Below are 20,066 nucleotides of genomic sequence, written 5' to 3' on the forward strand. Positions count from 1 at the left end.
CCTAAAAACATTAAGAGAAAAAAAAATGGAATAATTGCAAGAGCAAAAGCAAAATGGGAAGCAGAAGGGGAAAAATGTACAAACTACTTTTGCAATTTAGAAAAAAGACATTATAATGAAAAAATTATTCCTAAAGTTATCAACGAAAATGGAGAGGAAATCTCTGATCAATTCAAAATATTGGAAGAACAGAGAAAATTTTATCAAAATTTATACTCATCTAAAAATGCATTTTGTAAAACGGAACATGAAAATATGTTTTTCAATAAAAATAACTCTTTTCTCAATTGTTTATCGGAAGAACAAATGTTAGAAGCTGAGGGAAAATTATCAACTCAAGAATGTCTGAATGCCTTAAAAAACATGAAAAATAATAAATCACCAGGGGTAGATGGGTATACAGCAGAGTTTTATAAATTTTTCTGGAATGACCTTAAGTTATATGAACTTAATTCCTTTAATTATAGCTTTGAAGAAGGCTCTTTATCAATTTCGCAAAGACAAGGCATTGTTACATGCATCCCAAAAGAAGGGAAATCTAAGTTTTATTTAAAAAACTGGCGACCTATCACCCTTTTAAATGTTGATATGAAAATATGTTCTGCATCCATCGCAAATAGAATTAAACCTTTGCTCAAACATATTATTAGTGAAACACAGTTAGGATTTATTAAAGGTAGATACATCGGGGAATGTACAAGACTTATTTTTGACTTAATAGAAAGAACTGAAGAAGAAAATATACCTGGACTTCTACTTCTTTTAGACTTTGAAAAAGCATTTGATACTCTTGAATGGTCATTCATAAATAAAGCACTTGAATTCTTAGGTTTTGGTCCTGATTTCTGTAATTGGGTAAAATCTTTATATTTTAATATCGAAAGTTGTATCATAAATAATGGTCATTGCTCGAGTTTCTTTAATATAGAAAGAGGGGTTCGTCAAGGGGATCCTTTATCCCCTTATCTTTTTATACTGGCTTTGGAACTTATGAGTGCAGCAATGAAAAATAACCCAGATATTAATGGTATTAAGATAGATAACTCTGAATATTTGCTTAGTCAGTATGCAGATGACTCAACCTTAACTTTGGATGATGATGAAAAATCGTTAGAACAATCTCTATATATTTTAGAAAAATTCTCTGAGTGTTCTGGTTTACGAGCAAACTTAGAAAAAACTGAAGCCATTTGGATTGGGTCAAAAGCGCATTCAAAAGAAATATTTCACCAAGGAGAAAGATTAAACTGGAATCAGACAGGGAAATTTAAACTCTTAGGTATATGATCTATTTGCTGTCGACAAGACTGCCTATAATTTCAAAGAGAAAATTGAAAAGATAAACTCATTATTAAATACCTGGATTTACCAAGATCTTACATACCTAGGAAAAATAACAGTCATAAAGTCTTTAGCATTGCCAATTCTCATTCAGTCATTAACAATATTGCCAAATCCCTCTTTTGAAAATTTTAAGAAAATTGAAAATATTTTTTTTAAGTTTCTATGGAATGGCAAACCAGACAAAATCAAAAGAAATGTACTAATTGGATCATATGATACTGGAGGACTAAAGATGCCTCATATTGAATCCTTCTGTTATTCATTAAAAATGACATGGATCTATAAATTATTAGACCCTTTCAATCTTTCTCCTTGGAAATTTTTTTTTAATGATAAGTATAGAAAATATGGGGCAGATAAAATATGGATGATGAATAAGGATACTAGTATTGAACAAATTTCAATATATTTTAATAGATTTTGGAAGGACATCCTTCTAAATTGGGCTAAACTGAGGAATGCTTCCCATGACCATAATGATTTAATGGGCCAACCTATTTGGTTTAATAAACTTTTAAAAATTGATAATAAAACTATTTTTTATGAAAAATGGTGTGAGGCAGGAATATTTTTTGTCAATGATTTACTGAATGAGAACAATGAATTTCTCTCTTTTAATCATTTTAAAGAAACATATGATATCGATACAAATTTTCTTCAATTCTATGGTATATATCATATGATCCCAAGTAGTTGGAAGGACCAGATCAAAAACGTTGAAAAGAAAATCAACATTACTTGCGATAATTTAGACTTTTTGAAAACAAATCAGAAATCATGCCCATATTTTTATAAATTATTTTTGGCTACTTATCATAAAAACCCCACAAAATCACAAAATAAATGGAAAGAAATTTTGCATATGGAAATAGCTCACTGGGATCTTTTCTATATGCATCCTTTCAAGTGTTCTTTGAGTAATAAAATGATCATTTTTCAATACAAAATTCTGCAAAGAACTTTAAGCACAAATAATCTGCTATATAAGTGTAAACTTAAAGAAACACAACTATGCAGTTTTTGCAATGAGACAAAAGAAACAATAGAACATATTTTTTGGGAATGTTACATTGTCAAAAACTTTTGGTTTCAACTAGTTGATACACTACATTCAAATTGCAATTATGAGCTTCTGATATCAAAACAAAACATTCTCTTGGGATCAGATATTATAGATATCTCAGGAAATTTTTTCACTGTTCTCATGAAGTACTATATTTATTCTTGTAGATTGAACTCACTGTTACCTTGTGTTAAGATTGCACTAAAGAAATTGAAAAATTATTACATTGTTGAAAAACTATCTTCCACTTTTCACAGTTCTCCTGCAATAGGTGAAAAAATAGAAAAAAAATGGGAACCATTTCAACAACTAATTTTATGATACAAGAAAGATAACTCATACTTAACTGAAAATAAATGTGTAACACAACTTGATGCACATCACAATTGGACAGTGGTTAGTGTGCATCAAATAGATATTATATATATGTATGTATGGAAGAATTAAATATGTGTTACTATGTTATGATAATAGGAGTTGAAATACTGGTTGGTTTTTGTTTTTTGTTATGTGATTTCCAGATATTGTTAGAGTATGCCACTATATATATTATGATATGAGTACATGTATGAATAGAATAATTAGATTGCATAAATAATAATTATAAACGTTTAATACCAATTTAATCATTTATGAATATAAGTCAATGATTTTTTATATTTATTTTATTTTATTTATTTTTTGTTTGCTTGTTTTTTGTACTTTTTGTTTTTGTATTGTTCTTTTTTTTTTTTTTTTTTTTTTAGTTTAGTTTTTAGTTTTTTTTTGTTTTTTTTTTTTGGGGGGGGGGGTTTATTTGGTATAGGGAAGGGGATGTTTATAAGCACTGACACTGACAGGTCAAAATGAATAAACTTGTATTGTATTCTTCTTTATAAAAAAAAAATGCATATAGATATTGTATGAGATGAAGATATACCAAATAAAGAATTATAAAAAAAAAAAAAAAAAAAAAAAAAAAAAATAATCCTCTTCAGAAGAAAGACCCCCACATAACACAGTCGAAGCATTTCAATTATGAAGTTTTAAAACAAATTGCCTTGAAATAATCGACGAAAAAATTTTGCAAATGATAGAAAAATGTTTTCTCCAAGGAGATATTAGTGTTGATAACAATGCAAATACAAACCCATCACTCTTAAAATCACAAAATCCGAATTAAGACAATTAAAGTTCTGGCATACTTTTACCCCCAGAACATATAAGATTGAGGGAACTTCGATGGTCATTTCTATTGTCCACGTATTTGTTATATTGACTAACCGGTGCATTGTTTTGTCCGTTGTCTGTATTAGTATAAAGTTATTATATTGATTTAAATAACAATTATCAAATTATTTGAAATAAATGAAATAAAAAGCAAAATCACAAAAATAATGAACTCCGATGAAAATTCAAAACGGAAAGTCCCTAATCAAATGGCACAAGCAAAAGCTCAAATACATCAAACGAATGGACTGCCATAATCCTGATTTGGTACAGGCTTTTACAGATGTAGAAAATGGTGGATTCAACCTGGTGTTATGGCTAGCTTAACCTCTTACTTGTATGAAAGTCGTATTCAATTTCGTTATATCGACAACGATGTGTGAACAAAACAGACACAATAGATAAAAATGTCAAAAATAGGGATACAGATAAAGTGTGCGGTTCAAGTTTTTTTTAACTTGTTTCATATTTTTGTCAAAGGGTTAAAGATAATATTCTATTGAAACTTAAGGAACCTTAAAGTCGTAAGCAACTTCCAGGAAGCAATCGCCGACGTATGCAAAGTGACCTACGCATGGATCTGTCACTGAAAAACTTTTATCTGATTGTACATATTATACACGTGCTCAATATACATGCTTCTTTGTTGATTGATTACTATAAGGTGACACTCGGTAAACTACGACTTCCAAGCACGAAAATTAATGAGCTGCCATATTTTCACATCATAATAGACAGAGAGAAAAAATGACGATTATACAATATGTTTGTGTAAAAATTGATAAAATCGTGCACAGAGAAGACTAAGTTGAACTTTCCATTTCTAAGTAGCAACATTCCAGCAGCACCTGCATACGGGGTATATATCTCCCAATTGATACGATATTCCCGCGCTTGCATTTCCTATCATGATTTTCTTGATAGAGGGTTACTGCTCACAAGGAAGCTATTAAACCAAGAGTTCCAAATGGTGAAGTTGAAATCATCCCTTCGTAAATTTTGCGGACGCCATTTCGAGTTGGTTGACCGTTATGGAATAACCGTTTCACAAATGATATCGGATATGTTCCTTACGTCGTAACTACAATCCCCTTCCCTTTCATGAATGTGACCTACCGAATTAGACTATTTACCGGATTTGTAATCACATAAGCAACACGACGGGTGCCACATGTGGAGCAGGATCTGCTTACCCTTCCGGAGTACCTGAGATCACCCCTAGTTTTTGGTGGGGTTCGTGTTGTTTATTCTTTAGTTTTCTATGTTGTGTCATGTGTACTATTATTTTTCTGTTTGTCTTTTTCATTTTTAGCCATGGCGTTGTCAGTTTGTTTTAGATTTATGAGTTTGACTGTCCCTTTGGTATCTTTCGTCCCTCTTTTATGATATTTACATGCAATGGTTTAAGAATCGGATAAACATTATTTTTCACCAATCACTTCTTTTAATTAAGTGTAGTTCTTTTTTAGTTCTTTTTTGTAAAGTTTGAATTGTAATATAGATTAAAAGAGGTGGTATGAATGCCGATGCGACAACTCTCAACCTGTACAAGTCTTTTAACTTTACCGATGGTTTAATGATTTTACGATGTATTATGCTGTGATAAGAGTTACATTGTAATACACGCCCAATGACTTAGAAGACCAAGAAGTTATATGATGGGTGTCTTATGTTGGTCACCAGAGACCATCTCTGGTTTTGGTATATTCGTGTTGCTCATTTTTTTTTCTATGTTGAGTCATGTGTAGATTTACTATTCTTTGTCAATTGATAACTATTTACACCACTGGGTCGATGCCTATGCTGGTGGACGTTTCGTCCCCGAGGGTATCACCAGCCCAGTAGTCAACACGTCGGTGTTGACATGAATATCAATAATGTGGTCATTTTTATAAATTTCCTGTTTACAAAACTTTGAATGGTTAAAAAAAACTAAACATTTTCTTATCCCAGGCATAGATTACCTTAGCCGTATTTGGCACAACTTTTTGGAATTTTGAATGCTCTTCAACTTTGTACTTGTTTGGCTTTATAAATATTTTGATATGAACGTCACTGATGAGTCTCGTGTAGACAAAACGCGCGTCTGTCGTACTTAATTATAATCCTGATTACTATATTCATTTTTTCCATGGCATTGTCAGTTTGTTTGTTTTTTCGGTAAAAAGTTTGAATATTCCTTTGGTATATTTCGCTTTTCTTTAGTTAACCCAACCAATTTGATTAACATTGAAATTGATATGAAAATGCAATGAAAGTATTTATTTTGTATTAACGATATAAACGATAAAAAATAATTTCCCTTTAAAAAAAAAGAGCCACAATTGACAATTACATTTATTGTAAAACAGATTAGCAACAAAAAAGCTATTCAAATTGTCTAGAGTTGAATACGGATGAACTAAATAATGTTGCTGTAAGCAACGTACTTCTTTCTATGAAATCTGTATCGTCGGATTTTTTTTATTAGGCCTAATGTTTCATCCTTATTACGACTTGTATTGAAATCGGATTACATTAAAGCGTACATATATGACCAGTCTACTGCGTCAACATAAGACGATCAAACATGAAAAATTGAAATTTAAGGAATACGAGATGGATTTACGTTATAACAGCATATATTTAATAATTGTCACACTGTGTGACGATTGAACGAATTAATCATTTTTTGTATGTTTAAATGTTTCCCTATACTATCATTATAAGAACTGGTAGTTCAATTCTTTCAATAAGAACAGGACGGTATCGCTATGAATGTACAATATATAAACATCATATATCTTTTATTTACATACATAAGCGCTACAAAAGTAGTTATTATTGGATGCCCTTTTCTTTTATTGCAGAATAGTCACAGTATGATCTTTTGGAATTTGAAGATGAACGTTTTGATGAATTAAATCTTCTGGAGGAATTACTATTTCCATTCATAGATGTAAGCATTGTATCTTGGCGTCGCAGTCGTTCAAGTTCGAGTCTATCTTGACAGTCTATCACTCCGCATGTAAAACAACTGAAAACTCTCAAAAAGCCATTCCGGAATTTGGCGTTCATCCAGCAATAAATGAAAGGGTTATACATACAGTTACTCATTGCAAGCCAATGGCTTGCCATCCAAATATAATTCATACCTCGAATATTATATATTCTAATGTCTATGGCTCCAACAAAGTTGATAATGTTCAAGGGAAGCCAACAAATGGCATAAATCACAACAACAGTAATCATCATCTTTATAATCTGAAAATATATTATGAATTTCTTACAAAATGCAAATCAAACAATATATTGTAGGATTGGGAAAATAAATTATTCAGCTATAAATGTAACGTCGTTCAATTTCTAGCAAACACGATCATATAAGCTAATAAAGGAACGAATACAAACATTTGAGATTACTGTAATTGGCAAGCAGCTACAATAAAGCAATATCCATAAATACAATATTATTTGAAGTCTGTGGCAAAACAATCCTTCAGCAGAATTTTAGATTCTGACATACTTTTTTATAACAGTTATGCAAGATGTATTTATAATTGAAAATGATAGATCACGAATATCAAACAGGATGCTAATCGCTTATTCAACAATCTTAATCGGATGCAAACACTATAAACCAATAGCTTGATTTATTATTTAGTAAATGGTAGCTTTAAGCTTTCAATCCAATCCTAACTGAGTTTTTTATTCGCAGAGCAAATTTAGTTGTTGAATCTCATTTATCCTTAATGCTTTCCATTTAATCAAACATGATTTCTGCTTCCTTATGTAACAGTGTTGCTAAAATAGGACAGATGGGGTTATTTTGCTCAAAACTATATAAGATAGAGAACGTCTAAGTGCTCGAAGTAATAAAACAAAATACAAACTTAATGTTTTAGATAAGATAAATTGTTTGGGATTTGTTAAGATTTGTAATGCCTTTTAAAGAGCTTAGAGTGACAAACATACAAATGCATGATAGATCAGAACATGAAATGTAAGAGTCTGAAATTTATAGTTCATTATTTATATTAAGGTACCATAATGCCTAAGAGTAACACTAAATAAATTAATAAAAAGAATATTCTTAATGTCTAATATGTATCCTTAACATGCTAGAACTACGTTCTTGCATGAGACATGACCAAAAATACTGTCTACAATGTGTCAAGCTCTCGCTACAACTTTCCGTGTCGGTTTATTAAAGGAATGTTAACATAAATGGAGCAAAATGAATTTTAATGGTATCTTTATTGTCATAAAACATAATTAGTGTTTGACAAAAAAACACTAAAAAACAAACATAATATAGCAAAGACATAACAATTCTATAAAATAAGAAATGAATACATAGAAAAAGATAGAGGACTTCTGCCTTCATTTCTTCATGTTCATAATGACTATTTATGTTTCATTAGTGAGGGGGTTAGCATTTCTTTTATATTTTGTTATTGGGTAAGACATATACAATCATAAGAGGTAAACAATTTTTCAATGAGATTTTTACTAAAGATAATTCCTCAATTTATTTGGTGAATTTTAGATGTAAACGTCACACGTGTAGCGTTACCTTTGTTATCTAATACAAGAAACATATATCGTAGAATTGTCACATTAAAAATGTATCATCAGACAGATACACGAAAAAGAAATTCAAAAGTATTACTTTAAGACTTGTATTATAAATTGATGTAATAAGACTTTATCAATTAAGACTAATCAGTCTTGGTTCTATCTTTAACAATGTTGTGATAGGTACATAGCATTCTAACAATGATGTCTTATTAAATATTTTGAATGTTATGACGTCATGTTATGTGCCATTTTCACATTTTCACAACAATAATTAATGATATTTATGCAGCTTTTCAACAACGTTTTCTTTGAAGAAACAACATGCGTAATAACGTACCAATAAAATTAATTGAGAGAAATGGTAAGATTTATAATCACAAATTAACCAAAATAAGTTTTCTTCTTTGGTGCTCACTTAATTTTCCTATTGTTCTTACCAATTATACTATCAACATCTTTACTGATATATCAATCATTATAAAATTATAGTGACATGTAATTAAAATTAACAGCACCAATTTATCCGTATCATTTCGATAATAATTGTCTCTTACTTATTCTCGAGGCAAAAATATTTGAAAATCATAGAGTTGTATACACGATAAATAACTTTATGATAGTAGTGAATATTTATAATGGAAAAAAGGAGAACATTTATTACGATTCAACTACGGTCAACCATTGCACAGATTTGTTTTCAATTCAACAGTGATACGAAGATGTGCGATGTCATGCGTTTTAGTTCAATGCCATCGAAAAAGTATACATTATAAAATTCAGAGAACCTGAGAGAAACCTTTTCTGAAATTTATCAAACTATAGTCTGCAAAATACTTGACACAAAAGTCCGATTCGTTTTTGTAATAAAATAGACAAAAAAACAAAAGAATATTTATTAATTAAAAATGTAATTAATTAATAAAAATGTATTCAAAATATAAAATACAGATTTGAGCATTTTTGTAACTTGTCAAGTGTTTTTATCAAGGTCTGACTTATCTAAAGTATCAATTAAGGTCCATCGACATTTCAGCAATCACCAGATCCCAATTTTACACCTATGACTGACATTTAATCGAGCTCGATCAGCACAAAATATCCATAAAGTTGATAGACCTGATATCGCTACTCCAGCACAAAATCCTGGTTTTTCATCTGCATTATCGAACAGTCACTGACGCAGAATTCTTAGATTGACGAGAAATTTCAACCAAGATAGTCCATAACTTACTTTGCCAGCACAAAAGTAAAACTAATATTGATTACTTTTATTATGAGTTTGAGTTGTCACACAATGTTGCCAATACACTGAAACAGATATGTAGCCATACAACAAAGTCGACCACAAACCATCTTCGTTGGGAAGGGCTTGTATTAAGTGAGTATGACAGTTGTTTTATAATCGTTTTATTGGTTGATATAGTCGAACCTTTTGCTGTGTCAGTTTTCATTTAACTTTCGGTTTGGTAATTTTGTTATTTCATTTTTGGGGCCAATTAAATGGTTTTGACTGTGAATCATGATGTGACTTTTGTTCAGCGATGAGTTACATTTTCCCCGCAGATGTGATGGACAAACACCTGTATATATGAGCGTACAGGCAATTGGTATTTTTGGCCATGAAAGTTATATGAGCAGCAATATTCTACAAGCTCAGAACAAACCTATTCTGTGACGTTAAAGAGTTCGTGTTATGCAGTCAAATATCCTCAAAATCAATATATAATTGACCGACAGAGGGAGATGTTTCAGCAGGACAATGTCCGGCCCCATACATTAATATTATAGTAAGTATGGATTTCCTAAATCAGTATAACATTTGGGCTTTGTAATGGCCTTTAAAATTGCCGAATTTCAATTCCATAGAACATCTATGATATGTAATATATGATTGGTAGTCGCCTCATTGTATCTAACCAACTCAGCGTTGCAAAATAAATTTCAAAGGATCCACAGGTTCAAATACAATATTTGATTCGATCATTGCTTAAGATATCAGTTTAAAATAGACAAATAATATTTTAAAACAAAATATAAATCATTTCATTTTTTGCAGAAAATATATACAAACAAGAAAATTGACATAGATAACAACAAAATAAATCAAAGATTTAAACACACACACAGTACAAAATTTCAATCCTGGTATCTATAATGATTTTGTTGACTTCAACTTCTTCCATTAGGACTTTTAACCTTTTTTTTCGTTCAAGATTAGTTACTGAGTCTTTTGTAGACGAAATGTGCGTCTGGCGTACACAAATGTAATCTAATATCTTTGATGAGTGTTCGTATATCAGTTACCCCCAAGTCCAACTTAGCATGAATTAACGATTTAAAGAACAATTTTGCAACCTTTTACTTTTATAGATAATATAACAATGACAATGGGTGTTAATACCAACTATATAAGTTCTGTAACGCAAGTATTATTCATTCTAAACTTCAGAACAGATTTTTTTTTTTCATAAATAAAATAATGGCCTACGTAAAGTTTTGATATATCTTTACTCTATCTTTGAATAGCGATAATTGAATGTAGCAGCTCAAAATCTAATAATGTTATTTTATGTAATGCCTTAACATATGCTTCATTAAGAAACAATCCAGACAAATAGTTACAAGATAAGATTTAAATTTTCAAAAGAAATGGGAAACATAATCGATAATTTAATAAATTGTGTAGTACTTTTGAAAGTGTCTTGAAATTTGTAAATTTTGCAAGAGATAACATATATAATAACATGCATAAGTTTGAAATATCGTTTTACAAACTAACAGCAAATTTCATTTTCATTTTATTTCAGAGAGGGACCGTAAATCATGCATTGTTAAATGAAACAAAAAGTTCTGTGATGTTTAATTGTTTACAATCAACATATTTGTTACGTTGAATGTACATAGTGTTCAACATACTGCTACCATTATCAGGGGAGCAAAGTGTGCTCCTTTTCTTGTCTATTTACTTTTTTACACCCAATGCAGAGATTTACGCGCTGTTATATAAATTATATTTTATCTATAACAACAAATATTAAAATATCGACACCGATCATGAAATTGACAAAGGCGGTCTATAGAGAAATAAACTTTACGACAATAATTTTATATATGCTCAGTATCTTTATGGTTTATATAAAATGTCAGCTGATAAAAGGACTGAACCCGGCTCATTTTGCTCCAAAAATTAATCAGATTACAGGTAAAATTTTCTCTGTGATATGAAATTGCATAGAAAATATATTTCATAGCACGTGATATTTATATCAGATTCTCATGTCTATAAGCAATCTTCGGGAGCCAAGTCGATGCTCAATTAGATGGCGCCCAGTCCCAAAAAATGTTGATACGATCATATGAAGTTTGCTTTAAAAAAAAATTTATATACGTTTTGATATACGTTTTTATATGTTATAAATATGATTATACTTAGTGGACATGAATTTGGCAGCTAGTTCGTCGTTAATGTAGTCTTAACTTGTTGTTATCTTTGAAGCATTTAACGAATGGCGTCACCGTTCTGCTGCAACAAGCATCAAATGGAATTAGTTGTATATATATATATGTGCTTGAGTGTTTTTAATAAATGTTACTACTAAGTTCAGAAACGCATATACAATTCAAGGTAAAATTATACTCGAGTGGTTGTTTGTACAAAATACTCATGATACTAGTTGTTCCGGTTCTTTAATAATAATCATAGGTCTTTATTAGAAATGACATGTTTGTATCATTTGTTATCCTCGGTTCTTTTCTACAATAATGATAGTGATTACTTGGACAGTATTCAATACAGAAGTTGACAAACTAATTTCACATGGAATAAAAGATTCATATAATATATACTAAAGGGAAGTTATGTGTATAATGTTCTCGTCAGTTTTATTATTTTCTTGTCATATATGATCCCAAAGTGGCAAACAACACCATAAATGCAAAATAATGACATTCACCGTAAAACCTTTAGTATTGCCTTTTCTAAAAATAAAGGAAACGATGGGAATGAATATTGATGATTCTTTCGCATTCTCAGACATTTAAACGAAAGAAAGTTAACGTTGATATTTAAAACAATAAAAAGTTTAGCAGTTGTCTCTATAAACGCTGCCATAAGAAAAACAGAGAAAAATGGTACAGGCGTATTTTGGATGTCATGATTTTTTTAAAGTGTAAAAACTCTTTGAATGATTTTAAGTAGATAACTTGTTTTGATGGTTCTTTCAATTCGATACGCTTTAACAAATTACTTGCAAATTTTTGTTCTTATTTAATCAAATTTTGTCGAGATAACTGTATTCTATTTTAAGCTTGGTCTTTGTAAAACGTATACTGTTATACTGTTGCAAATTGAGTTTCCTCGGGCCGTTGCGAAACTAGGTAAACGGACATTTACGAAAACAAATTTTTGAAAGGCCAACCTAAAAATACAATACAGTTCTCTTGATTATACTCGGCTCAAAACAGGATAGAATTGCGCAGCAAAGCCTTGCTTTCTCTGTCCTATATTTTCTCCCATTTATCTGTTTATTTATTGTTACTCTGTCGTGTAGTGTTGTCAATTTAATGTTATAATTAACACTGTCATTAAAGCGGGAGGTTTGGCATTCCACATAACCAGGCTCAATCCACCATTTTTTCCATAAAATGTCCTGTACCAAGTACAAATAGATTTTATGTTTCGAGACAATTTATGGTTATTCTATATGTATATAGTTTCCAACTCTTTCGCTTTATCCATGTCGGTAGTGACGTTTGAGATGATAATAAACGTATTATTTGTATAATTGTAATGTTTTTACTAATAGATATCTTTTATAATTTTATTGATTTTTAATTCAATTTTCACTGGAGATTGAAAACAAAACACTTTATGAAATATTCGTATAATTCTCTATAAAAAGTGACTGGCTAAATGGACAATCATATTGATGTACGAGGAACAATAGATAAATTATAGACATAACGATATAATTACGAATCTTCTTATAGGGTGAATATTGGTTTAACTCGTTTTTTGTAAAAAAATATTTCCTGCTTAATAGTGACTGTAACAAAACTAATTGATTAAATCATGAATTCCTAAAATGGACAAACATATTTGTTAAAATATTGATGAGTGCCGATTGATGTTGTATCAATTAAAGACTTAATTCATCCTAAAAGCATTTTGCACTTCAAGCAGACAATTATTCATGTCACATGCCAGAACTATTTTCTCCATCAAACATTTAAGTAGAAATCTTCATTTTTGTCCGGTTCAAAGATTTTACACTGAAATTGTGTGCTCCAATGTTGACATTCGATAGACGAAAACTATTTATCTAAATATATCATGTTTCTAAGATCCCGTCGAATGACGACACTTTTATCATTTAAAAGGTCAGATATGAAAAGTGTCGTCTGTTCTTTTTAGTAAGTTTGGTGGTGAACATTAAAGAGGTATATTTTGCAACTTTCATTTAATGGTTACTAGACACATTGTTTCAACACTGTTCGTTAAGTGTGCTAGTACGACACTTTCAACACTGAGCGTCACTGATCAGTCTTATGTAGACGAAACGCGCGTCTGGCGTACTCAATTATAATCCTGGTACCTTTGATAACTATCATACATAAAACATAACTTAGACGGTAAAAACATTGTTAATCATACTGCCTGTTTTGTCATTATTTTATTTTATATTTTTGGATAAAAGAATAGATTATTATGACGTTATATGCTCGACAACGTAAATAAAGGCAACAGTAGTATACTGCTGTTCAATAGTCATAAATCGATTAAGCGAAAACAAAGCCGGGTCACAAACCAAACCTGGAATCACATCAACTTTACATTTATAAGAGGAAAACAACGAAACAACAGAAACACTGACCTGATACAAAAACGAAAACCAACAAACATAGAAATGGATTATTTGATCACAACTACCTGACTTGGAACAGAACATTCATTGGAAAAGTAACAAGCGATATACTCTGTTGCATTTCAAGATAGGTTGAGGTGAAAGTTATGTTTTAAACGAATATTGACAAGCAATCAAATACCGTGTTTTTTTAAGGATTCGTGTGTATTTGATTACGTCAATTAATAAAATAGTCATTGTAACATGCGATATGAAAAGGTATTCATCATTTACATTAATCTGTGTTTTCAGATCGACTCTGATTTACCACTTATGACTTGAATCGATGATGAAAAATGTATAAACAAAATACCTAACTCAAAAGTAAATTGATAAGGGACAGTTCATAAACATATTAACAAAATCAAACGCTCGACTGAATCCTACAACAAAACGACTGAAAATCAACTGTCATATTCTTGTTTTTAGATTTTCAAGTCACCATTCGTGAGCAGCAATTTATACTTTATGGGGGTTTTTTTTTTTGGACGATATATACCCGCTGTTACGACACGACAGAGCATTGTACAATTATATATAGTAGTTGAAAGTCATAAACATTTAACAGATGTAAGCTCTTTTATATGCCAAAAGAATTGGTTATGTTTTACCCTACTTCTATTATACATTTTTGGGTTGGGGTTAATCAAGCATTAATAATCTTTAGTTGCACGAAAAGGTGTTATTTTCTTTAACTAGCTTTATATCCATACAACTACTGGTGGACTAATATAGTCCCAATTGGTAGCATCAGTTCAGTCATCAGTGATTCGGTATGCTGACAGGATTAATGACATATTGTTTCCCCTTTTAAAAATTCCATGTTCATAAATAACGAAATTACTAATTAATTGTAACTTCAGACTGTTTTATTGACCAATCATGCAGAATCAAATTGAAACAATCCAGTGGTCATGATGTTTTTGTCGAAGACCTAGCTCACTGACACATTAATATTATTTCTGCAAATAAGGATTTAACTGTCGCAAATTGAGCGGATATTGGCAACAGTTAAATCAGATTTTACGAAGTTCAAGCTTAAAATACAATACATTGATCTCCTTTCTGATGCCACATATTAAGATAAATTCCATTTGATATTTTTTCTTGGCTTAAAAAAAAACCATACATGACAAAAGTCCGCAAAAACAATTTAAAGTTTTATTTATACTCTGGATGCCAAACATAAACACGAGACTATTTATACTATTCGTATGCTTCAGAAAGATTTCCATTATTGAGGCTCAAAATGTGACATTCTTGTTTATTTTTTAAGAAATAACATACCCCAAAAAATCTGAATTTAAAATGGAAGCTTCCTGAATTATGGACTAAAAGAACCTGAAATCCAACACTTTAAATTATGTGTTAATGTCCAATGAAAATTATCCTTACAAAGAATTACCTAAGAATTGGTTTTTGGATAGTAGGATATGGAAGTGTAATTCCCCATAGAGCATTTATGGAAACTATGCCCTACGAATGACGCCATGGTTGCCACCCAAACTATATTAAATTTTAATCTGGAAGGTATTGCAAAAGTCATCAAATCAATTATCTTCTAAATTATCAACACAGCTTGCTTTGTCATTAAGGAGTAAATGATTTTTTTACTGGCCAATCACAATAAAATATGACCTCCTAATTCAAGAATCTGATGTACAGTAGTTGTCGTTTGTTTATGTAATTTATACGTGTTTCTCGTTTTTATATATATTAGACCGTTGGTTTTCCCGTTTGAATGGTTTTACACTAGTCATTTTGGGGCCCTTTATAGCTTGACGTTCGGTGTGAGCCAAAGCTCCGTGTTGAAGGCCGTACATTGACCTATAATGGTTTACTTTTATAAATTGTTATTTGGATGGAGAGTTGTCTCATTGGCACTCACACCACATCTTCCTATATCTATCTAGCGGTCATGTTTTCCCTATCCAATCGAAATTAAACAAAGGGAGTTCTTAACAGACCTGTTGTTCATCAGTTCTTCCGAAATGTGTGCTAAAATTAGATTACTTGTAACAGAACTGCAGATGTAACAAGTTTATTCAAGTGACGGACGAAAAGTAAATGTCAATAAGTCACTTGCATTTCCATGTATTGGATGTAAGCTTCTCATATCTGAAGGGCATTACGACAGCCCCGCAGACAGGAGACGATTACATCTGTTTTGCATAGAAGTCATAAATACATATTTTATTATTTCTCTTGTTCTTAAAAGGGAAATTAGTTTTATTAAAAGAAAAAACAAGAATGTGTCCATAGTACACGGATGCCCCACTTCCAATATAATTTTCTTTGTTCAGTGACAGTGGACCGTGAAATTGGGATAAAAAATATAATTTGGCATTTAAATTAGAAAGATCATAACCTAAGGAACATGTGTACAAAGTTTCAAGTTGATTGGACTTCAACTTCATCAAAAACTACCTTGAACAAAAACTTTAACCTGAAACTTGCACTACCCTTTGCTATGTTCAGTGGACCGTGAAATTGGGGTCAAAAGTCTAAGTTTGTACTTAAATTAGAAAGATCATATCATAGGGAACATGTGTACTAAGTTTGAAGTTGATTGGACTTCAACTTCATCAAAAACTACCTTGACCGAAAACTTTAACCTGAAACTTGCACTACCCTTTTCTATGTTCAGTGGACCGTAAAATTGGGGTCAAAAATCTCATTTGGCAATTAAATTCGAAAGATCATATCATGGGAAACATGTGTACTAAGTTTGAAGTTGATTGGACTTCAACTATATCAAAAACTACCTTGACCAAAAATTTAACCTGAACGAACGGACGGACGGATGGACGCACAGACCAGAAAACATAATGCCCCTCTACTATCGTAGTTGGGGCATAAAAAATCATTATCTCATTTTTTTTTCAGATCCAGTAACACTTTCAGAAAATATGTTTAATATATTCTTTATAGCTTACTGTTCGGTGGGAGCCAAGGATCCGTGTTGAAGACCGTACTTTGACCTATAATGGTTTTTCTTTTACATCATGTACAACTTGTGACTTGGATGGAGAGTTGTCTCATTGACACTCATACCATATCTTTTATATGATTTGGAATGAAATCATAATTGCGTATATTTTTATGTCATGTAATTGATACCTTATGACTGCTTTTGTATGGCAATATGAATCGCTATCTCGTCTTCTTCTGGTTAAATTTCGAAATTATGAGCTTCGGCCTGGTGAATGATAACACTTCTATGTAAATAAGATACTGGTGTTAATGTTTTTTCGTTTTAAAATAAATCCATAAAATATTGGCCACTAGGCGTTACAAATGTTTAAAATAACAACAGTTGATTAATGAACAAAGATGCCAGGTGTGCTATGAATGAACAAATCTGCAAAGATACTGTTTCAGACAAGATAAGGCGTTTAAAGATATTTTTATAGTTGTATGTAAGTGTTATCTTAGTGATATACTTATGAATGAATTATAACTTTCTCGATTCAGTCTTAATACAGTCAACATATTAAGGGGCCCTTTATAGCTTTTTGTTCGGTGTGAGTTAAGGCTCCGTGTTGAAGGCCGTACATTGACCTTTAATGGTTTACTTTTATAAATTGTTATTTGGATGGAGAGTTGTCTCATTGGCACTCACAAAACATCTTCCTATATCTATCATAGTTCTAATCACGGGCAACATCGCAGAGACAGGCAGGACATGATTTTTACATTCATAACTCATGAGTACTCATCAAAAGTATATATATTTCTTATCACAATAAATGATTTGTATATATTTCTGACACTTTTCCTTCAATGTCTGTAATATATGTATATAGGGCTGTAACATGAATGAATGAAAAAATAACACAACATTGAAATTCAACAAATTCGTAGGAATCATCTTTCACTAGGTTTACTTTAACTTTTTTGAATGCTTTTGTCTCTGTAAAGTACATTTGTGTAGATATCGATAAAATCACAAATAATATTCATGTCAGCTTATATGAAGACATGAGTGTATCTGTGTATTTATTATAATCACCATTGATGATAATAACCTGTTTAGACGAATGAAACAACCGGAAAGCATGCATGTATACATCATGCTTTTGTTTTCCATTGTATTGCTGACCGACTATTCATGAGCCAGTATTGTCTCAATTATTCAGTCTGTAGGATATATATTTATTTTCATCCAAACTGACGCTTTCTTCCTGTAAACAATTTAATAAATGCCAATTATTCCAATTTGATATGCACCTAGACAAAATTAGGAATACACACTTTTATTTATTTGCCAAAAAAGTAATTGCTATTGAATGCCGTATTAATCTGTGCAACAGGTCGGTCCACAAAATTCAATATCCCTCGGTAAGCTGACATAAAGATAAATGTTATGGTTATATTGACTGACCGTTTGTAGTTATCTGTACAATTATTCGTGGTCGTTTATCATTTAATTACGTCGATTAGGTTCGTGGATGTTAATAACAAATATCGAGGTCAACCTTTAAAACAGACAGATATTGACATACAAAAATTTTTTAAAATGGACAGTATGAAATCAGTTATCAAATGTACCAAGCTTATAATTCAATACGCCATACGCGCGTTTTGTCTACATAAGACTCACCAGTGACGCTCAGAAAAAAAAGGATTAATCACAATTTGTCTTAACTAGGATTTCCGTCCTTTTTTGTCGTTTTCTCATTTAGTACATAATTTAAATTTAATTACATGCATAGGGTTGACTATGGGTATAGAAACATGGTATCTCGACTTCTGTCAGAAAATAGAACCTATGCTGAAAGGCAGGCATCCGATTGGCTATCCGGGATAAATTAGCATTCAGTTACGTACGACAGGTCGGATATAAAATGTGCAATCCAATGCCTTAGGTAATTTAAGTGCATTTGCATTACCGTTTTATTTATTTTTCTCTTGTCTGAATATGACTTAAACTTTTGCCACTCAAACATATATGTGTTCACTTTACAAATTCGACCTATAAATTTTTTTAAACCGTCATTAATAAGAAGTTGAATAATATTTTACAGCAAGTTGCTGCACATGCAGGTCGCATCATTGAAATGGGCAGTATAGAATTTTTACTGCAATTTGCTGCAAATTTACTTTCTAGTCGCAAAATTGGAAAAAAAACTACTGAAAACTAAAAAGTACTGAATTTTGTATACATAGATATAGGAAGATGTATACAGTTGTTTTTAATTTATTGTAATTATCAGAATAATCGCAAATCAAAGGAAGATGTCATCTTTCACCTACATCAGTCGAAACTTTTTAAATTAAAATTATTTTACTCAAACTTATGGAAATTAAACTTATTTAACTGAAACTTATCAACTCGGACCACACATAAAGGCTTTACGAATGCTCGCTTGTCCTATTTTTTATATGTTGTGAAATACTTGTATTCAGAATCAGCTTGTTTTATTCATGTGGTGTCACCTTTTCTCTGCTAAATAGTTCTGTTAAGTATAATATTACTCTCATAATTATAAAAGTCTTTTAAAAGGATTGTTATTGGAAAAAATAAAGTAGCGAACATCGTTATGGTACCGAAACTATGTATATACTGTAGGGTACAATGGTCATATGATTGACGTTTAACTTTTCTACCTGTTTTCTTTGATTTTCATTTAATATACATGTATCAGTTATTTTGCTTAAAGGGACCCGTGCTTTAATCAGAAAAATAGCTTTTCAAGAAAGTACAGTTCAATTGAAATCACATGCATTTGTGTAGGTATTGTATAAACTTGCATTTGTCGTGGTCTAAAACCATACATCAGATCATTAATCAATTCTGACCAAGCATTCCGTAGTAATGAAATCAGACACAAGTGCATGTATTCATGTCAGGAATTTATTTCTTACATCATTTTAGGATAATGTTTATCATTATAGGCAGCTTTCAATGCATAACACCGATTTACCGTTCACCACAGTCTATCAAGAAGATCATCTTAGTGAGGTCAAGGTGATATGAGCAAACA

The 20,066-nt window shown here is 31.0% G+C and overlaps 1 protein-coding gene across 2 annotated transcripts in view; it reads right to left on the bottom strand.

The window, feature by feature from the left end:
- Positions 1–6,385: 6,385 nt before the first annotated feature.
- The window catches only part of LOC139488885 (RYamide receptor-like), a 65,038-nt gene continuing 51,357 nt past the window's right edge, over positions 6,386–20,066 (bottom strand). For both annotated transcript variants that reach the window (XM_071274843.1, XM_071274842.1), the window contains exon 3: positions 6,386–6,859. In XM_071274843.1, coding sequence (XP_071130944.1) covers positions 6,437–6,859 — 423 coding nt within the window. In that variant the 3' untranslated portion in view covers positions 6,386–6,436. The remainder of the gene's footprint in view (positions 6,860–20,066) is intronic.

The sequence above is a fragment of the Mytilus edulis genome, chromosome 9 (assembly GCF_963676685.1).
Source record: "Mytilus edulis chromosome 9, xbMytEdul2.2, whole genome shotgun sequence".
In the NCBI taxonomy this organism is placed as follows: Eukaryota; Metazoa; Mollusca; class Bivalvia; order Mytilida; family Mytilidae; genus Mytilus; species Mytilus edulis.